The sequence below is a fragment of the Ornithodoros turicata genome, chromosome 8 (assembly GCF_037126465.1).
Source record: "Ornithodoros turicata isolate Travis chromosome 8, ASM3712646v1, whole genome shotgun sequence".
NCBI lineage: Eukaryota > Metazoa > Arthropoda > Arachnida > Ixodida > Argasidae > Ornithodoros > Ornithodoros turicata.
Genome location: NC_088208.1, coordinates 13,901,718 through 13,924,249, shown reverse-complemented (window position 1 = coordinate 13,924,249; position 22,532 = coordinate 13,901,718). Strand labels below are relative to the sequence as shown.

General features: G+C 50.4%; 1 protein-coding gene across 1 annotated transcript in view; it reads left to right on the top strand.

Moving 5' to 3' along the window:
• The window catches only part of LOC135366485 (ATP-dependent RNA helicase DHX8-like), a 36,210-nt gene extending 15,799 nt beyond the window's left edge, over positions 1 to 20,411 (top strand). The window contains exons 8-13 of the mRNA XM_064599197.1: positions 1,157 to 1,366; positions 6,178 to 6,258; positions 6,328 to 6,456; positions 7,051 to 7,247; positions 12,772 to 12,978; positions 19,748 to 20,411. Of these exons, the coding sequence (XP_064455267.1) occupies positions 1,157 to 1,366; positions 6,178 to 6,258; positions 6,328 to 6,456; positions 7,051 to 7,247; positions 12,772 to 12,978; positions 19,748 to 19,895 (972 nt within the window). The 3' untranslated portion in view covers positions 19,896 to 20,411. The remainder of the gene's footprint in view (positions 1 to 1,156; positions 1,367 to 6,177; positions 6,259 to 6,327; positions 6,457 to 7,050; positions 7,248 to 12,771; positions 12,979 to 19,747) is intronic.
• The last annotated feature ends 2,121 nt before the right edge of the window (positions 20,412 to 22,532 follow it).

The following is a 22,532-nucleotide window of genomic DNA, read 5'->3' as shown; positions in this document are numbered from 1 at the left end:
ACGTGACGGCACCTTACTTGAGCGTAGAACCCCTGATATCTGCGGGTTGCGTTAGTATTTCCCAGATTAACTGCACTGCAAGTGTGAGTGCGTTCCAGAATTTGAGCAGTTGTGTCCTGGGGCACATTCAGGATTTTTCTGAAATGGGGGGTCCTGCCTTGGACAGCATGCTATTACACGACTGAAACTGAAACTGAGTAACGACTGAAATTGAGGGCTGGGGGGTCAGGACATCCAGACCTTCCCCTAAATCCATCCCTGTGATATGGCGTGGCACAAAGTACCAGAGTTGTGTACGTCTTCCATAATCGTACCTATAGTTTATTTCGTTATAACCTACACTTACGGCAATGTGTTTTCGCGACGGGATAATTCCCCACAAAGGGCTTCTGCAGCCCTTCGTAGCCCAGTAAACCAGAAATATCCTAGGTACGTCCCACAAAGGTCGCACACGTCGCACATATCCGCCACGTCTATGCGACGTTACCTGTACGTCCACAATGTGACTTCGAAAAGTGTCTTACTTTGTATATCCCTGGGACATCTGGTAGATGTCCCAAGAGAGCCTGCGTCTGATATGGTGAAAGGTCGGAGCACATTTATTAACCTGTTGTCTCCATTGGTCTTGGATTAGGGCTGAAAGGTCGCTCTGCACCACTCCACAAGCGGGGTGTGCTGCCAAAAGTAGATGCCTTTTTGTTTAATTACTGTGTGCAGCATTTATTTGTTACAGCAATCAATAACTATCAATTTCAAATTGATTCAACGCAAAAATAGCATAAATTTTAAAATATCCCCGGAACATCCAAATATCCAAAATAGATATCTATGCGACGGTTCTGGGATGTGAAAACAGTAGGAATCTGGCAGTCGCATGGATGTACTTTCTACGTAAACGGGCTCTCTGTGAAGCTCCCATGGATATCCTAACATCCAATTTGCGATATCGCTTCTCACTCTAAAACGTGTCGCATAAAAACACGTGCATGATGTGGCTCCTGCCTGGTACCTTTGTTGCTAGGATGTCGCTTTACTGTGGCTGCCGTCGCAAACAATGGGCCTTGTAGCACGGGGATTTTTGCCAGCCATTTAAGCTTTGATCTAAATTTTTCGGCGTGCTCGAATTGTTCTTTGTGCGTTACGTTCTTTGTACTAGACGCAAGCAAATCAGAGATCAGGGAGAGCGGGAAGGACAGCACCAGGCAAGGCATACAGGATGTACTCTAAGGCCGTATACGACGAGATGAAACCCACACAAGATCCGGAGATCATCCGCAACGAACTCTCTTCTACCATCCTGCAACTCAAGGCCCTCGGTGTTCACGACATCATGAAGTTTGACTACATGGACGCCCCGGATCGTCAGGTTTGTACGGCAGGGTGCCAGACACGTCTGCGACTGCCGTGTGGTATTGGTGCGATCTTCCTACAGTGCTTATAAGGAGAAGGGTCCGCAAGAAGCAATCTTAAAGGGACTATCGCATCCGGGAACTGATAAGACCCGCACACTAATGTATGCCCTCCATAACGTAAAAGACCGAGCCACATGTGTCACACATGCACACACGATTGTACATGTCACACTCAAATTGAGACATGTGTTCTTGTCGTCCTTCTGTGGGACCAAACTCAGGCTCTTACATTATTGAGTTCATCCACAAGGTAGCCGGTATATATGTCATCTTGTCAGTAATGTACAGCACCGTTTCACTGCCGAAGCTTACTCTGCCAAATCTCGCTTCCGAAAACAGCTTCCATATTAAATAAACGAGCTTTAAAGATATGCACTGCCCTTCAGTTAAGGAAGCCCCAGCGACAGGAACATCATGATGACGTATTCACACCAATAGGAGCGATTTTCTTCGCGTTGTTCTGCCTCGTGCAATATGTTTAGGGGTAGCTGAGTTATAGCACCGTATCTCGTCCGCTTCGTGAAGAGTTCGGAAAGCGGATGCCAGCGTGGTCGAATCCTGTCTTCTTGGAACTGCCCTATGGGACATGCGTGGTATCATCCACGTGGACTTCTTGGAGCGCAAGGGCTCACGATTAATGCCCATTACTACTACACGTTGATAACGGGTGCAGCGCGAAACACATTTCGCAATAAAAGGTCAGGGATGTCGTCCGGAAAGGTCATACTTCTTTACGATAATAACGATCACGAATCAACCATCAAAGAATTTGACAGTGGCAGCCCTGGCCGAGCCGTGCTGGGAGGTTTTGCCCCCTGTCCCTTGCAGCCCATACTTAGCCCCAAGTGTTTACCATTTATTTTGGGCCCCTTAAAGAGCGCATTGAAACAAAGACATGCCACACAGATTAGGCTCTTCAAAGACACTCTGCATTGACTACGACAGCGGCCCACTTCTTTCTGCGCCAAAGTCGTCAGAGTCTCCGCGCCAGTGGCACCGGTATCTAAATGCGCGCGATGAATGCTTTGAAAAAATGGAATAGTTAGGTGCTTCTGTGGCGGCCCGTGTGTGATGACGAAGACGTGCCTCTGCTGCCACGCGCTACGGCTCTGGCACGGCAGTTCTACCGGCACCGTCCTAGTGTGAGGCCACGTCCATCTGCCCGCTGGGACATTCCATCATCGCCGGTCAGGACTCATGTAGGGGAACACCACCTCCTCTACATTTGGTGACCCGAACTATGAACACCATGTTCGGCGTAATTCGGCCCAATACCATCCGAAATTCCTGCAAGCCCACCTCTGAAGTCATTTCCGAAGGTGCGGTGCATCGTTCAACCGAGGAACCGCTAGGCGACGACGCCAATCCACCGCGGCTCTACTCATCGCAACGCCCGGCCGCGAAACACCGTGGTTGTACCCATCTACCCAGCTCACGTCGCAATGGTCCCACACTCCACGTCACGTCGCCACACGCTTCGTGATGGCACTCCTCGGGCTACCACCAGCGGCACCTTCCCGAGCATCACGCTCCTGTACCGGTCGCGGTACGCCGCTGTCGACCGCCCCACACGCATCTGCTACGCTTGCGGTCCAAGAACCCTGCCCGCCTCGCCTTCCCACCAGGCTTCCATACAAGACACTGGCAGCTCGTCCAGATGCGGTCAAGAGGCTCCGGGACCAACGTTCCACCTGGGACAAGCACGGAGGCCACAGTGAGTTTTACTCCCGGTCTCCCCGTGCTTCACGATGGTCCTCCCCGCAGTCTCCTTGGCGACAACACTACGAGCCCAGCGCTCACGAACCGGTCGCGGTTCTGTCGCCCCTCTCTGAATTACTTCGGCATACCTGCCCTCACACCGCCCCTGGAACCCGCCCGGTCAGCGCTTGCCCGCACCAACCATTCTGCTGCTACTGCGATTTCTGAACAAGTCGTCCCTGTTCCACGTGTCGCCCGTCTTCCTCCTCTTCATGTATCGACGCGGACCCCAACCGCTAGCTCTACACCGCTCCGCGTCTGAGGGGGGGGAGTGATGTGGCGGCCCGTGTGTGATGACGAAGACGTGCCTCTGCTGCCACGCGCTACGGCTCTGGCACGGCAGTTCTACCGGCACCGTCCTAGTGTGAGGCCACGTCCATCTGCCCGCTGGGGCATTCCATCATCGCCGGTCAGGACTCATGTAGGGGAACACCACCTCCTCTACACTTCCCTAGTTTTCTATTATGTTTGAAGAAATAAAACTGTCGGTTAACCTTGAACTATACCCTTCTAATTCGTGACTTTACGAGGAGAAATCTATGATCATGAGCAGGAGTGGGCAGCAATAGTAGTACATAGTATTATAATATTATTACTGTAACACTTTTGAGTATTTGTATTATGTATTATAATACACAAAATCGAAGTATTACATGTATTATAATACTTTTCAATGTGTAATATCTTCCCAGAGGTCACATGTACGACCTCCAACGTGTCACCGGTGCACTTTGTGTCCCACAAACATTTGGACACCAACAAGGCCTTTGCCTCAAGTTATCCGAAAGGGAGTGACCTCAGTGCCAGAGTTTACTGGAGGGTTCCTCGCATTCCTTCCATTTCAGTGTCTGTAAAGATGAGTCATCGCATTGCAAGCCCTTTGTGGTATGAAAGATTGCGTCCAGTCCAGGCACCCCTGTACGGGGTTGCACTATGGACAGTTGCACACTTTTGAACGGCCCACATTTTATCGTCCAGGGTGGACGAAATCAAGACTCCACCACACCACACTGAGAGCAAGCTGTTCAATGTGATCTATAATGGACCTTTTCCATATTCGCGTCGCCCCTGGCGGTGGAATGTCGAACGTCGTGTCTTTCCCCTCAATAATGGTGACGCTTTACGAACTGGCACGTACGTTGCGTGGGAAAGTAGCCAAAGAAGATTGGAAGAAAAATGCGGAAAGAGTGAAAGCGAATTGTACTGATTACCAGACCTCAAACGTCGGCGTAACCTTGAAACCGATTATCTCCCCACAATGAACATGACAGTCGCCTGCAGGTGGGTCCATGGCGATGTTTTCCGCTCAAAGATGGCGGACTCAAGGGCTGGGCATGCGCATACGCGTTGTCGGAAATGATCCATTGACCCGCGCTATCTCATCATATTCGGAAAAGGCATGCACTGTAGAGGACTACCCTTTGAGAATATGCTACCGTGTTCTAGAAGGGTACCCTTCTAGAGCACTGTAAATACTCATACCCTTCTAGAGCACTGTAAATATGCTAAACATGTGAGCATCTGAAATAACACGTCATTGGAGAATGACTGTCTCGATAAGTAATGCGCAGATTATATAGATTTCTGACTTTCTTTTCCTTTCTTTCTCCTTAAGTTACGTATCAATGTATTACAAGTATTACTCGTGTAATACACAGAAGTATTAGTATTATGTATTATAATACCTCAGAATCAAATTATTACGTATTAGTATTTATACTACCGATTTCAAGGAAGAATTATGTAGTATTAGTATTATAATACGAAATATGAGTATTACTGCCCATCCCTGATCATGAGAGACGCCATTGCGATCTGTCTGAGCATAATTTTGCCCACCTGAGAGTTCTCTAGCGTGTGCCTAATTACCAGCACGCTGCACACTGTATCTAACACCATTGGACACTGTATATATGAGCCATTCAGGTGGCGTTTTCATAACAGCGGGATGACACAGCAGCGCTCCAGTGCTTTAAATGCAATAAGAGATATAGAAAACTGTCACTTTGCTTACGTTCTCTTTTGAACCCGCTCGTCTCACCACGTAAATGACATAGTGGGATAGTACATGTGTGAGGCATGATGCGCCATTGAACTGTTGCACGAGAGTTGTGTGTACAGGGTGTACGGCATGAGCCGAGTTGGGCGCCTCAAACATGGCGGAATGTCGGAGGTTTTCGTGCGGGCTACAAGAGGGCGCTGGGTTTTGCACACCGTCAGAGCCAACTATAGGGAGAGTTTGGCCATTCTCTGATCTTTTGCCGCCTCATGGGTGGAGCCTATTTTGACGTCAGAGTCGTCGTTGCGCCGCCTAAAAAGCCCGAATCCAAGTAGAATCCGCTTATCAGCCCTCTGGTGCGCGGTTCCTCCAGCGGTCGACAGCTTTGTCGTCGCACTGAATGTAATATACGGGAACAACCGGCTTATGACCCACAGCTGCCTGTGGAAAGGTGAGCTTTGTTGCCAAACTGAAAGAGTTCAAGGACGAAGGGCTTTTGAAAGACGATGTACGCACGTGTCTTCCCTCCTTGCATCGTAAACAATGATCAACATCAATAAGGCGTCGGCGACCGGCTGACGGCGGAACAACAATAGAGCAGAACGATGAGGGATGTCGCATAGCCTCGCATATACCGCTGCATATACCGTCTAAAGGGAATGCTCAATACGTACCACGCGTGCGGAGCGCCCGTGCCTCCCGGTACGCGTTCCCCTGATAACCTGCTAAGGAGTGCTGGGGAGCCTACTTAAAGCACCCATTGATGCACACGACTCTCTTTTCGGGCTGCCGATGTAGTTTGAAAGCTTTTGCCTTGAATGCGTGACTTTGATGCTTTGCAGAGTAAAGCCAAAGGACACCACAGATGGTGACATCATAGTGACAATAAACTTCAGTTTGTTTTGCCTTGGGTCCAGACTATCCCCTCGAGCGTGTTAATGCTGACCTTACATCATTTCTTTTTCGTACACTTATTTTTCGCGTCCATTTATACGGCTTGATATGCAGGCCCTTCAAAGAGGAATCAGAAGCCTTCAGCTCCTGGAAGCACTGAACAAAGAAGAAATGCTGACCGAACTGGGAAGGCAGGTAAGGCTTCGACGTCGTAGTGTGGCATTGTGTGTGTTACTGTGTGGCCTCGTCTCAATCCCGCACCAGATGACACAGTATCCAGTGGAACCGCCGCTCGCCAAGCTGCTGATAAAATCGCTCGAGCTGGGCTGCAGCGAAGAGATCCTCACCATAATCGCTATGCTGTCTGCGCAGCACATATTTTCCCGTCCAAAGGTAAGGATATTTTCTTTCTTTCTGGCATGTTCCACTTATGTAGTGGTCCGACCGAGTACGCTAACAACTTGGTGGCACTGTACATATGCTGTTACCACGAAATGCTAGATTATAACGACGATGTCATAATCGGCAGCCCCTATGTGGAGCCCGTCCGCACGATCCGCTAGGGGCGCTACTCATCGGCCCACGAGATCTACATCATGATTGGACGATGGAAATTTGAATTTTGAATGCACAGAAGCGGACGTATGACTACCATAGCAGACGACACCAGCAACTCCTATGAAACGCGTAGAATGCTGATGATAATCAACTTTAGAATGAAACGTACATCTTCGGTGGTACATCCACCGCTTGTACAAAACTACTAAGCTGAAGTACAAGGTATTGTGGAAGTTGAGGAAGCAATAACCTGCCGATGAGTAGCGCCAGCGCTAGCTTCCAAACGAAATGCGGCGCTGGGAAGGCGTACTTATGACATGGTCGCTATAATCTATTAGGTAATGGGTGTTACATACGGAGCGCTGTGCGCCCCGCTCCTGCACACGGGACAGCCTCTGACGCATCCTCCTGCTCGATGGCTTCTTGCAGAAGAAACAGCAGGAAGCAGATGATAGCAAGTCACTGTTCGATGTTCCTGGCAGTGATCATTTGACACTTCTCAAAGTGTACAATATGTGGGTCTATAAGAACATGAGCAGAGAGTGGTGCTACGACAACTTCATTCAACACCGTCGCTTGCAGCAGGCTAGGTCTGTGAGGAACCAGTTGTACTCAATGTTAGAGAGGTAAGCAAAATGTGATTGTCAAATGGAGATATCTATGAAGAGCTCGCCACAGGTGAGCGCAAGTGAGCAAATATATACCTGCATCCATAGGCGGAGAGTTTTAAATCTGCCGAAGGGGGCCGAGGCACAACGTCCCTCCCCCCTTTTTTCATGTACAGAGGTCGGGCAGGGTTCGGGAATGCCGTGCTGTGACGTTGTGAGGCAACCTTTTACAGGATTTTCATGAGCACTCGAATGAAACACGCGATTCGTAGGATATCCCACGAAAGTTTCATCTTCAATGTGAGCAGGCCCCCTCAGGAAAGTCTATAGACTTCCCTGAGGGGGTATCCCTCCCATGGGAAAGCCCCCCTCCGGCACATATGCCTGCATCACACCTGCAGGAGTGCCACATGCATGCGAATATGGCACGCAAATAGAAAAACTGCTGTCGTATCCCACACTCGTGCTCAGCTCTCTACCTGGGGATGACCCCGTGAAAAAAGAAGAAGAAATGAAAATAGTAAAGAGCCCTGGGGAAATGTGCGTCCTGGGACGACTTCTCTCAGTTGACATTGATACTTGGCCTGTTGTATTTGGCTCTGTCCCACACCAAGCAGAATCAGAAAAAGGGGAAGTTGACTGCCTTGATGTGACTGTACTTATCTTACTTTGAATCCAACGAGTGTTGTGCAGTGTATAGGAAGACTATTGTATGTGGCACTTTTTCACATTTTCCCTGCCAATAGCACGTGCTATGGCGTTATCACCGGTGTCGACACCTCACTGTCCGACGACCAGATAAGGCTGGCGATCCGGTCTGACGCCCCGGTCATTGCAGCGAGGCGAATAAAGAGGGATGCCGGTGCTGTGAGGCTCACATTCCTCGGGACTGTCAAGCCACGAGAGATCAGTCTTCATCTCCTCACGATGAGAGTTAAGCACTACCTACCGTACGCACCGCAATGCCACAACTGCCTGAGACATGGGCATGTTGCTGCGTGCTGCCTCCGGAAGAAGGTCTGCGCAAACTGTGGAACGTCTCATGACGGTTCTGCCTGCCCGCAAGACGACCCCCTATGCGCGAATTGCCAGGGCAATCATCTAGCAACATCCAACGACTGCCCCAAGCGGAAACAGCAGCGGCGCATTGCAAGGGAGCGTTCGCGCTCCAATAGCAGTTACCAGGAGGCAAAGGTGAAGGTCCAGAAAGAGGAACGCCGCGAGCACCGCAGACGGCGGCGGCGGCGAAGACTGCAGTCACGGCACCGTGCTGCCTCTAGCAATGGGGCTGGTGGGCCCCCTCCATTGAGCGACAGTGACTTCCCCCCCCTGCCCCACCCTCGCGATGCTCTGCCAACGCATGTTGAGGCCAGTGGCGACCCGCTGCCGACCCACTCTCAGAAGGCCCGCCGGCCATCACCGATCCGAGCGAACGACGACCCTGGAGACATGCAGGTCGTGGTGATCAGGCTACTCTTCGCGGCATTAAAAGCCATCGTCGCCGCTTGTCCTGAGTGCAAGGCACTTGCTGAAATTAGATCCATCCTACAGCTCGAGAACGCCATCGCTCCCACCTTATTATCCGGCCCTAAGCGTAGCAGCCACTAAGATCAGCTGGGCGCCCTTACCGCTCCGCCACTGGCAGCATGGCTGTGCAGTACCAAACGACAACGATCTTTCAGTGGAACGCGAGAAGCCTGCAGTCGAAGCTATCTGATTTCCGTCAATTTTCCTGGAGGCACAAATTCCCTCTCATGTGCATATCGGAGTGCGGAATCCGTGACGACTTCCGCCTCTCCAACTATATCACCTTCGCCTCCAAGCCCAGAGGTGCCAAGAGTCGAGCAGCTGTTCTTGTTAGGTCGGACATACCCTCTCTGAGCAGGGACATCGGGCTAACCGATGGAGGGGAATACGCCTGCTGCTCGGTCCGGATGGGCACTACCGACCTCACCGTTGTTTCTGTGTATCTGCCCCCAGCCGTCTCCTATGATGTGAACGACTTAGGGTGCATTCTAGACCGCCTCCCGCCTCCATATGTACTGTGTGGGGACTTTAACGCGCACCATGTCACCTGGGGTAGTACACGCTCTGACTCGCGAGGGGAACGCCTTGCAGCGCTGTTTGAAGAACGAGACCTCCATCTCCTTAACGACGGTTCTCCAACGTTTGTACCGTCGTCTTCTGTCTCGTCATGCCTGGACCTCACGGTTGTATCCGCCTCGATTGCCCGGCAGTTCACATGGCAAGTTGATGCTGACACGCTGGGGAGTGATCACTTGCCGCTGTTGATCAACATCCGTGGAGCTCCTGGGACCCAACTCAGGCGTACCGCCAGGTCGACGAACTGGCACCGTTATAGGGCTGCTGTTGAATCCGCCCTCACGGACTCCGTGCTCCAGCGCGCCAACCATCAAGACTTCTGCCGTGCTGTGGTCGGCGCCACGCGCGCTTGCACAAGCGTCGTTCGCCTCCCGACGAAGTTCGCGGCCGTTGATGCGGAGTACGCGCGCCTGCGTGCGACACGCCGGAGAGCGGAAAGGCGCGCTCGTCGAACCCGCCTCCCTGATGACAAACGTGAAGCTCAACGGGTGCAGAAAGCCGTCGATAGGCACCTTCGCAAACTAGCCAGGAACCACTGGAGAAGCTTTGCATCGTCGCTGTCGCCACGCACACCTCTCTCCCGAATATGGGCGGTGATGAAGGGTCTAACCAAGCCGGTTACTCAGCGTGATCCGTTCCGGTCGCTATCCTTAGCCACAGGTCGTTCGGAGATGGAGCTTGCGGAAGACTATTGCAGTAGGCTGACCTCATCACCCACTGTCGACCTCACGTCAGCCTGCGATATCCCAGTTGTTCCTGATCCACCAATGGAGCCTTCCTTAAGCCACCCATTCTCTTCCATGGAGCTAGAGTCGGCCTTAAGACAATCACCAGTGCACACCTCTCCTGGGGCAGACCTAGTGACATACAAGACCCTTCGCAACCTACCCCTCCGCGGACGCCAGCTGCTCTTGCGGCTCATTAATGAGTCGTGGCGCGCCGGTGTTGTTCCCGCAGAATGGAAGTCGGCAATGGTGGTCCCCATTTTAAAACCTGGAAAATCGCCCCATGACATCGATTCCTTTCGGCCGATTGCACTCACCAGCTGCGTGGCGAAGACAATGGAGCGCATGGTACACTCGCGGCTAACCTGGTACTTTGAAACTGTGAGGTACTTCCCCGAGGCCATGGCAGGGTTCAGACAAGGGAGGTCGTCCATCGACAACGTGATCGACCTGGTATCCAGTGTCCAAGAAGAACAGTCGGAAGCACGTTTTACTGTTGCTGTCTTTTTGGATGTCATGAAGGCGTATGATAGCGTTCTCCACAGTGCCGTTGTTGCTACCCTGCAAGAGTCGGGAGTGGGAGCTCGAATGGTTTCTTGGGTCCGTGACTTTCTGTCCGGCCGGACGCTGTTCGTCCGTACTGCATCAGGAGATACGCCAGCTTTTCCCGTCTCCCGTGGAGTGCCACAAGGTAGTGTACTGAGTCCGCTGCTGTTCAATCTGATTATGGCATCACTCCCGGCGCGCCTCTCTGAGCATATCCGCATCACAATCTATGCCGACGACATCTGCATATGGACATCCGGGGTTCGACGGGACGCCATTCAACAACGCTTACAAGGCGCTCTCAACACCACCGCGTCTTACCTTGCCGACCGAGGACTCCGTGTATCCCCTAGCAAGACAGCCGCCATGGCGTTTACTCGGCGGCCCTTCACCAGCTACCCTCTCCATGTTGCCGGAACCCCGCTTCAATTTGTGACGCACTGCAAGTACCTTGGCGTGATTATTGACAGACAGCTCTCCTGGTCTAAGCACATAAAGAACCTCTCCGTCAAGACGAGCAGATCAGTGAACGTCCTACGCCGCATCTCCGGAGCGTCTTGGGGCCCCACCTGTCGCGATCTTCGCCAAATTCACAGCTCCCTCGTGCTCGGCCTCCTGCGGTACAGCATCCCAGTGCTGCACGGCCTGCGGACGACTCACGAGCGGGAACTCCTGAACATTCAGTCTCGCAGTCTTCGCGCATGCCTGGGCTTACCCAAGACAACGGAAACTTATTCGGTACTTGCAGAGGCCAGGGAACCACTTGTTACCACCCTGCGAGATAGAGAGACCCTCCGCATTTACACGCGGCTAATGACTCGGCACCCTTTCCACTACCTCAGGACCATTGACCACGACAGCCCCGCGTCTGCCTTTGGTAGCGCAGTGCGCCGTCTGAAGGGTGTTGTCCCACCTCCCACATCTCACGTATCGTATGCTACCCCAACATGGGCTCTCGACCAACCTCCCATATGCACATTTATCCATGGCCTCGGGAAAAAAAGCGACACGCCAGCGCCTGTAGCACATCAACTTGCCCTGGAACACCTATCCTCGCTGCACCACGGAAGGCAGACCGTCTATACTGATGGGTCTGTGATACCTGGTGGAGCAGCTGCAGCCTTTTATGTGCCCCACGAAGATTTTGAGAGAGCGTCCAAGCTCCCCAACGAGACGTCCTCCACGGAAGCAGAGCTATTCGCAATCAATATGGCCCTTCAGCACATCTCGTCCTCCCCACCTGCAGAGTGGACGATCCTCACCGACAGCAAGCCAGCCCTGGAGATCCTGGGTTCTCACGCCACCAAAATCATCAGCGACCTCCAAACGGCTATCATCGCCGCATGCGACTCTCTTTGCGCCTCTGGCCACGGTGTGCGGCTACAGTGGGTTCCCAGCCACATAGGCCTCAGTGGGAACTCCCGAGCGGACGCCGCCGCGAGGCGTGCCCACCAAGACGTCGGCCCGCCAGCTAGTATGCCGCTCACATCGTCCGCCTGCCTTATAAAGATCCGCGAGTGGTGTGCCTCCGAAATGCGTCGCTCTGTCGAAGACGCTGTACGCTCCAACGCGTATATCCAGTCCATTGACCCGACAATGCAATTCGCTCCATACCAGCAGCTCGTCCGCGCAGAAGAAACGCTGCTGCATCGGCTCCGGCTCAACGTCGCATATACACCGCAATACCTGTGCAGGGTCGGAAAGCGTCGCTCAGCCAGCTGCGCTACCTGTGGCGCAGTAGCAGACGTTGAGCACCTCCTACTAATCTGCTCGGAGTACTCTGCAGCCCGCGCTGTCCTCGCCAATCGCCTCCAACGCCTGGGACACGGCTCGCTCTCTCTGGCCGTGCTTCTCGGCCCCGTCGCACGCCAACAACAGGGAGCCGTTACAAGGGCTCTCCTGCAATACCTACAGGACACCCAACTGAGTGTTACGTTGTGAACTGAGAACCGCGGCCCTGGGCACTCGCCCCCACTGCAAAGAAACCGGCCGTTTTTTTTTTCTCTCCCTTTTTTTTTTGCTCCACCAGGGCGTAGCAAGCCGACATAGGTCTGGCTGACCTCTCCCTGCGTGGACGCCACCTCCTCTTTATTAAACTTATATACCACCCCCCCCCTGCCAATACAAGTCGTCTGTTGTTCCCATTCCCGTTTTCGCGTTAATTGCAGGCTAAATTTAGAAATCGTCTCTTGTGGGAAGGAGACAGACAAGGTCCTGCAGGCACTGTGTTACGGCTTCAGCCAGAACATCGCAGTGGTCTACAAAATGGGCTGTTCACGCTACGGACGGACTATAGTATCCTACAAAACTGTTGTTGACCTTCACGACGTATCCATCCACCCTTCAAGTGTCCTTTTTCGGGACGACGCCGAATGGTAAGAGTGCCAATGTACTGGGACTAATAATTGCGTACAGGCTGCATCTTCAGTTGCCAGTGCTGGTAGCTTCTGGAAGCCGATGGAGAAGAACCCAAGGAGCTGACGATGGAAGTTCAGTCCTGTTACGGTGAGAAGGGAGGGAAATGTCAGTGACATTGACCGAGGGCCCCGCCGCTTAACATGCAGTGATACGTATCACCAGTCCTGCCATGGAGAGGACACACTAGGAGAGTGGTTTGGTGAGACGAAGCCCATAGTTTTGTAGCTGACTATTATGCACATTCTCCTGTAGGGTGCATATCGCGGAAGGTAACTCCGGCCACTTTATACAGTCTCCGACCACGTATCCCTGGGCATCTCACCAGATTTTATTTCTTTTAGCAACCCCATTGTGCTTTTTTTTATTGACAAACATATTTTGGAATGTACATTTTACCGGTAAAGGCCCACCGTACAGGATTAACCGTAACGCACCACCGCCCACAGTACGCCAGCGCTGCAGAGCATGGCAGCGTGTTCTGAGACCAAGCAGAGCCGTATATTAAAGGGAGTGTGGCCATTGGGAGGAGTACCAAAAAGAGGCTCGATCTGTCAGTCACAGTTCCGGGCCTCTGATTGGTTTGCTTTTTGCCACGGGGGGTCGTCATGACACCTGACCGCCACCCAACATGGCGATGAAAACAAACACGGTGAAGTGGGAATTTTGTGACAAAAAAATTTCACAGAGTACTCTGATTGCACGCTGCGGATCTACATTCACACATAAGTTTCTCGGAAATCAGCTTCTACTGATGCTTCTCAATCGATATCTATTCGAAAAGAAAATGTTTTGTCGCCGGTGTTAGGCCTAGTGAACACGGCGATCACAAGGTAATCCGAAAACGGCACTTTGATGCGTAATTTTGAATTTAATTACTGAACTTTATGAATATAAGCATTCTTGCCTTTTTATTCCACATATTCATGTAGATAAGTTTACAAAATCGCACCGACGACAGGATGTGTACCAGCAGCAGGTGGGCAGAGCCGTATATAGAGAGAGTTTGGCCATCTTTTGATCTTTTGCCGCTTCACGAGCGGAGCCTGTTTTGACGTCAGAGTCGGTGTTGCACCTCTCAAAAAGCCTGAATCCAAGCGAAATCCGCTTATCAGCCAGCAGGTAGGCACCATCTTGATGCAGTTTACCGGCTGGTCGACTTGTACATTTGTCGCGCTCTCTGTAATCTACCAGGGTCGCCGGCTTATCACCCACAAGCGCCTGTGAAATGGGGACTTTGTTACCAAACTGAAAGGATTCAAGGACGAAGCGGTCTCGAAAGACGCGGTACGCACGTGTCTTCCCCCTTGCATCGCGACCAACGCCTTGGATCAACATGGTGTCAGCGACAGGTTGACGACTAGACAACAATAGAGCGCGGAGAGGGAGGTCGTTCAGTCATGACGTCGCATGACGCGGTTCAAGTTAGGCTCCTACTAATGGCAAAACTCTCTCTATAAACGGCTCTGCACGTGGCATAAGTGAAACCTGCGTACGCATTGGGCTGGGGGTACGTCTGCGGGTATACGTCGGGATGTGCGGGTCCGGATCGGTTCGTGCTCGCCCACGGGTGCGGGGTGGTTGCGGGTACGAATTTTCATACCCACACTCATCTCTAGTTATCGGGTTCGACTCGCTGATGTAAACGCTGTCGGGTCATGTCGACCCCGCTGTGTACGAGTCAACACGACAGCAGGGTAGGTTAACTCGCCAAGCATCACAGCGATCGTCTTCCGTTGGGTCGAGTTCACGTAAACAGCGTCGCGCCGGGTTCGAGTTCGACTCAACCCGCTTGTCAACTCCACCTATCGGGTTCGTGTAAACGAGGCTATAATGGTGCAATAGAAACGGCAGAGAAGGCGGTTCCATCGGCAACAGCAACTACAGAGGAACTGAGTTCGCGGGTTCCTGTTTGCAGTAGTTGTGAAGGGTTGAATGGGATCGAACTTCATCATGAGCAAAGTTGAGCGAAGCTATGCAGCCGTGTGTAAAGGTACGTTACGAGGGTATTTTTACATATTCACCTCGGACAAGGAAATCCGATGTCTGCTCTCTCAAACATGCTTCGGCTGTTCCTATATCACCTCCGAGTCATCCGAGAATCTCTTTCCTTTCTACCTTTTTATTTTCACGTTTAGAAAAAAAAAAAAAAAAGTTTCACCGGGCAAGATCGGGAGACGGCGGCTGTCACAATGCAGCAGGTCCTTCAGAACCTCCATTGTCTTGCTTGGTTGAGCCGGTTCATTTACCTCGCAAAGGAGAACGCATTTCCGCAGCTTCCGGCGCCGTTTTCCCTTCAAAGCCTCGCTTAAGTGGCGGAGCAAGCCATTCTAGTGAAGCGGACTCAGGCAGAGCTGTGGGCGATATGTTTATTCCAACGCTTCGGTAGAACTGACTGGCGCGAAGCGAGCGTTTCTTTTTTTAAAACAGCCGGCGTAGCCACGCGCTAACGAGCCAAGCTCAGGCGCTGGGGCCGGTCGTCAATGTCTTCACTTCCGGCCACTACAGCCCCCCCCCCCCCGCCCCGCTGTAGACAGCGAGGAGCTGTCAGCCCAGGTGACAGTCTTCCGGCGCAATGGGGAAGACGCTATAGGCGGAGCGGCCGATGGGCAGTTGACGGTTGAATGCAGGCACGGGAATGAGGGATCAGCACCTAAGGAGGAGACGGGAGCCTCGATGTAGGCGGGCTTGAGTCTGTCGACTGTGACAGTGTCAACCCGGCCATCGATAAAGATTTTGAAGGGCTCGTCGGACCGATGGAGGACGGGGTGCGGACCGGGGTACGGCGGATGGAGCGCCTTCCTCACGGCGTCCGTGCGGAGGAGGACGTGGGAGGCCGTGTGGAGGTCTTGCGGGACGTGGGGGCGGCGGCTTGCACAGGAACGTGTGGGCACCGGGCGAAGAGTCGCGAAAGCATGGTGGAGGCGCTCGAGGAATTGTGACGGTCCAGGGCTTGAGAAGTGGGGGCCAAGAAGAACTTAGCCGGGAGCCGGAGGGCGCAGCCGTAGACAAGCTCGGCAGAGCTGCAGCCGAGGTCAGGCTTGAGAGCGGCTCGAATGCCCAGAAGGACGAGTGGGAGGTCGTTCACCCAGTTGGCGCGGTCGTCACAGGCGCTGAGAGAGGCCTTCAGCTGCCGGTGCAACTGCTCGACCAAGCCGTTTGATGCTGGGTGGCTCGCAGCCTGAAGGTGCCAAGTTTATTTGCCAACACCAAGGAGCGTGGTGACGGAGGCAAACAGGCGGCTCTCGAACTACCGTCTACGGTCGGTGGTAATCTGAAACGGCACGCCAAGGCGGGACACCCAGGTGGCCAGAAAGGTGGTGGCGACGGTCTCTGCAGACATGTCTTCCATGGGCGCAGCCTCGGGTCACCTGGTGTACCGGTCCACGGCGGTCAAAAGGTAGCGGTACCCTGATGAGGGAAGCGGGCCGACGATGTCTAGGTGGACCGTGGTGAAGCGGGCATCAGGGGTGTCGAACGTGCCCAGAGGGCTGAAGGTGTGCCGGTGGACCTTGGAACGCTGGCAGGCGAGGCAACTTACCCAGGCGCGAATATCGCGGTGAATGGAAGGCCATACGTAGCGCTCCTGGATGAGTCGCTGGGTAGCCTTGATGCCAGGATGAGCCAGATCGTGCAGTGAAGAGAAGACTGCACGCCGGGACGCCATGGGAACGAGCGGGCGTTGGCGAGCAGTGGAGACGTCGCAACAAAGCTTCTGCGTGTAGCCAGGAAGGGGAACGTCTTGCAGCTGAAGGGAGGAGGGCTGACGTTCTCGAAAGGTGCGCAAGTCGTCGTCAAGTGCTTGTGCAGAAGCCAGAGCCTCCGGCGAGACTTCGTCTGAGAGCGCAGATAGCGACGAAGGACGGCTCAAGGCGTCGGCCGGGCAGTTCTGCGAGCCCTTGACGAACTGTATGTCGGCGCCGAATTCTGCCAGGAAGGCAAGATGCCTGATCTCGCGTGGAGAATACTTGCTGCTGGCGGATCGAAAGGCGTAGGTCAATGGCTTATGGTCCGTCAAAAGAGTAAACTTCAAGAAAATGTCGGAAATGCCGAACAGCCGGCAACGAGGCACCGAGATGCTCGCGGCCGAAGGTGCTATACCGTTGTTCCGTGGGCTTTAGACTCTTCGAGAAGGCGATGGGATGCCAAGAGTCATTCATGCATTTCGGCACCCACTTGACTGACAGCTTCCGCATGCCCAACTCCTCGTAAGTTAATAAATAAATAATAATAATGACGTGATAATAATATCATACAAATATAATAATACACAAATAAATAAATTACCAACCAACGCGTTCTCTGCATGCGTAAGGTGTCCGCAATCCTTTTAACCGAGATTCGCAGATATGCCAAAATGAGGTCACGGAAGGTATCAACAATTTCGGGGGTCGGCGCCGTTGGAGGTCTCCCTGATCGTTCGGTGCCTTCGGTGTCAAAATCCGTATGCTGAAAGTTTTGCACACCACTTATTCACGGTTGAAGAACATGATGAGCACTCGTTTGTGCCGTACACTCAGAGAGTGTTGTGACCCTTGAGACCCTTGTCTACACCCTTGGAGTGTCCTTCTGCGCGAACAGGACCTTCATGACAGCCCGAAGTTCAATATTTGAAAATTATGGGCTTGTAGAAGGCATGGATCTGTTGATAGCCCTAGCAGAAATGAATGGTTCGCGCACAAACACGATTAGGCTTAGTGCAACGTCCGCTGTCGCGTACGTAAGCGATAGCGTTGGCGCTTTTGCGCACGCGTAAAACCTTAAGAGAGCTTCGCGGATTGCGCAGAACCGTCACGCTACTCCTTACGTACGCAAAGGCGGCAGCGTACGCTCCACTAGAACTCACTAAAGTCTATTCTTCACCTCGCTCTTCACACGATGTCTATACGGGATACTGTCTATCCCTCTGTGTCCATACGATGACGAGATTGCATTCGTACATCTGGAAGAGGGTCGGTCCAAGAGTAGACCTCTCTTTGTTTGTCACCAAATCTGTTTTGGTTTCAGTCTGTCTACCTACGTCATGATGACGTTTCTCGGGTAGAAGTTTATTTGATACAGTTGAACTACGCTGCGAGTAGGGTTGCCACCAGGCCGGTATTATACCGGCAGGGCCGGCTATTTGCTCGCTCTGCTGGTTGCCGGTAGGAAGATGATACCGGCAGCCTTTTGCCGGTATTTGTGGCTCAAACCCTTTGATAGGGGTTTTTACGGGGTTTTCCTTTCAACATTCCACTACAGCTTGAATAAATCTGGAGCACAGACCCAACCCCGTAGTCACCTGTAGTTTTCTTAGTTATTCATTATTATTATCATATTGTCTTGAGCGAGTACGCTCGCTCGTTCTTTCTTTCTCTCTCTCTCTCTCTGTATACTCTCCACCCCCTCTCCCACTTTCCCTTTCTCGCGAACATTTCCTTCTTTGCCTCTATTCAACCTCCTCTCTCTCAGCCGGTATTTTGCACTCCGAAAGGTGGCAACCCTAGCTGGGAGCTAGAGGCGAACAAGGTCGCGCCCGAGAGCCACGGTTTTGACGGGATTACGATGGTCTCTGAAAGGGACGCGACCTCGGACCTACTTTTCTTTCAGTAGGAGGCAGCGAGCAAGTGTCCATCCGTGGAACCCAGCATTCTTCTTCCGATTTGTTTTGTTTTTAGTCTGGGATGGTTTATTTGGTTTTACCAGGGATGGGGGGCAGTATTTAAATACATTGTAATTAAAATATTATTCGTGTACTATTTATATTTTGTATTTAAATACCAACTCAAAAAATGTTTTTATAATTATATTTAAATACAAATTTTTGGCTATTTATTTTAGTAAATACTTTATAAATGCTCCTAAATACGCATGATACTGATTCATATCTTAAGTCATTCCTCATAAGTCGCCCTGCATTTGACCCTTCTGTAAGAAGGGCAAAGCAGAGCTTGGAGAGTGGCGCAGTTACGCCATATTTTCGCAAGCACGCACGTGCGACAAGCCATTTTAAATGGCGGGTTTCTCACTGTTATTGTGGAAAACGGTTGGGACTACCCGACTACCTTGTTCTATCATGGATCCTCGTCAAATTTAATACGAGCCTTTCTTCATCGACACCTTTGCGAATCTGATTCTGCAACCGAACAGAAGACATATGATGTAGGCTTCGAGAACTTCTAGTGTTAAAATCGCCATGATAATCTAGCAAATAAATCTATTGTTCCATGCTGATTCGTTGGTATGATCATCATCATTTCTGTAATTCCAGATGACATCTTCCTAGCAGTATTTATGGTATTTCAGCACTGCGTTTATATTTTGTATTTAAATACACATATTGAAAAGTATTTATGCGGAGTATTTAAATACCACTTTCAACAAAGTATTTTGTATTTATATTTAAAACTACTACTACTACTACTCAAAAAAACCTATTTATGCCCATCCCTGTTGTCCACAACCGTCATGATGACGTTTCTCGGGTAGAGGTTTATTTTTCAGCACCCCCTCGTATGTGTTTTCCCTGCATATAATAATCTTTTGGACTGTGTCGAACGACTTTAGCGCATGTCTGATCTGGTTGTGAAGGGTCTGTTGGAGAACTTTAGTCTAGTAGAATACGTGGCAGGGCATTGGCACGTAAAGCTTGATATGTTTCACACTCTTCTAAGCAGTATAGGTCACTCGCTTCAAATCTTGCTGTCGCTGTTGCCAGCTTGAGATATCTTCTTTTTTATTCTCTTTCAGGGTCGTGTACCACATGCTACTCAAGACGAAGAAGCCCTACATTCGTTGCGTCAGTCGAGTGAAAGAGTCTTGGGTTCCGAAGAACATATACGAGCTCAAAATGCGCAACATCAAAGAAGTTTGTTATGATTTCTCAAACCTAGAGTAACCTTTTTGTACTTTATGAATAGGTTATGGACTCTGGGACTCAGGCAAGCTCCTTAATGTAAGGGAAGCATTACACAATACAAAGTTTTGTATTTTTTAATACGTTTCAATAAAAGCGTAAGATATAATGCAAAACAAATATGATGCGCATTATAAATATGTGCGAATAATTTTTGTTAGAGCGAAGGATCGGAAACGCATGCAGCAGACGTTAGGACATAAACATGTGTACATCATGCGTACGCGATATATTCATACGGATCAGAATGTGAAACAGCGCTCACTTTGTTTTATGCAATCTCTCTTGTGCCGTTTTCGACCTTACGGCCGAGTAGTATAGATAGGTTGAGAGTTAGTTCCTAGCAACGACCCCCCAGGCCCCTAGCAACGGCTAGGCGCGTCTGGGCCAACTTCACTCGGGTATTTTTTCCTGTGCGCGGCAGGCGGCGCTCGGGTGGAGGGCTGGAGCGGTGGGCGGAGCGTGGCCGGAGGGTTGCGTGCGCGCTTACCCGCTCACATTTTTTAGCCTAGGCCGACTTCTTTCATCATTTTTCAATCTGTGTCGACTTCAATCGCAATTTTTTTCCCGCTACAACAGGTGTGCAGTAGGCAGTTTACATGCAAAGGATAGTCATACACAAAAGTACAAGTGGAAAATATTAAAGTCATTAGTGTCAGGAATTATGTTATGACTCTGCGTGAAGGGGAAAAACCCAGCCGAAAGCATGAAGCAGAAGAAACACAATACACGTAATAAAGAATATACTTATTACAGGTATGATGCATTTGCATTGAAGGGGTATCACACATCATACACAATATTTTTTATTAGTGGTAATCACGAAAGTTTTCAGTTAATGGTATAGCACATTTAATCAAAGGTATTTTTAATAAATATGGGGACAATCAAAATTTTAAGTTTTATTATAAAAAGTCTCACATTATTATATGTGAGCACCATAGTGGAGTTTTAATTACAATTGTTCTGATAGATGCATGTAACTTCAAGAACAATAGCTGGGCCGACTTCTCTAGCGCTTTTTTATTATTTTTTCCAGCGCGCGGTGGGTGGCGCTCTGGTGAGGGGGTGTCCGTGTGCTTACCAGCGGACCGAAGAGCTGAGCGTACACACTTATGGTTGTACACCCTGGGCCAAGTTCTTTGACTGTTTTCCAGCCTGGGCCGACTTCTTTGCGATTTTTCGGGTGACGCGTAGGTACTTTACATGCAAGTAGGGGCATGCACACTGACAACACCGGGCCGACTTCTTTGGTGATTTTTCACTCTGGACCGACTTCGTTCGCAATTTTTTTTTCAGGTGGTGCGTGAGTGGTTTACATGCAAGTAGACGGGTGAGGGGATGTCCGAATGCCTACAAGCGAGCCGGAGAGCCGCGCGTGCCCTTATCATTCAGTAGTTTTTCACTTGGGCCGACTTCGTTCGCAATTTTTTTTTTCAGGCGGCGCGTGAGTGGTTTACATGTAAGTAGGGACATGCACACTCTCATCCCATCCAGGCGACGATGCCATCACACCTGGGCCGACTTCCATCGTCATTTTTCAGTCTGAGCCCGACTCGAATCGCTAATTTTTCCCGCAACAGCAGGTGTGCAGTAGCGGTTTACATGCAAAGGATAGTAAAGCCAAATAGTGGCAGGAATTATGTTGTAACTCTGCGTGAAGGCGAAAAACCCAGCAAAAAAAAAAAAAAAAGAAAGCAGAAGGAATGCAATACACATAATAAAAAATACGGGAAGCTAAGTTGAATATTCCAACACGACACAATTAATCAATTTCTTATGATGTGAATAGCACACACGCAAGGAAATAACGAGAAATACGATCAACAGCTAATAGAGAACCAAAACCCGTCACGTAAACAAGAGGCTCACAAAGGATAAATAATTGAAAAATAATCTATGAAAACGAGAAACATGACGAATTTAATACAACACAGAGCTATTTCTGAATAGCAGACAAACAATTTGAACGGTGCATCATCCACACATAAACAATAGACAGGAAAATAATATTGAAACAAGATCAACAGCTAATAGAGAGCCAAAACGATGCACAATCCAACACGTAAACAAGAGGTACACAAAGGATAAATAGTTGAAGAACAATCTATCAAAACGAGAAACATGCACGCACTTAACACTGAATAGCAGAGAAACACTCTAAACGGCGCATCTACCAACGTGTAAACGACAGACACATGCAGGAAAATAACTGAAAAAGAATCTATCAAAACGAGAAACATGCACGGAGCCAGCACTGGATAGAAGAGAAACACTTTGAACGGCACACGTAAACAATTAATAGGTACATGCAATGAAATAATGAGAAATACAATCAACAGCTAATAGAGAACCAAACAAATGCACAAAAGCAAACAAGAGTTACACAAAAGAAAATAATTGAAAAACAATCTATCAAAACGATAAACATGCACGGATGAATAGCAGAGAAACGATTTGAACGATGCATCTGCCAACATGTAAACAACACACAGGAAAATAATAGCAAAACAAACTATCAAACATTACAAATTTCATAAATTGAAATGGAAATAATATATCTTTTGAACTATCATAAAATCATCCTTGCGACCTAACAATATACAATTTTCGTTCTAC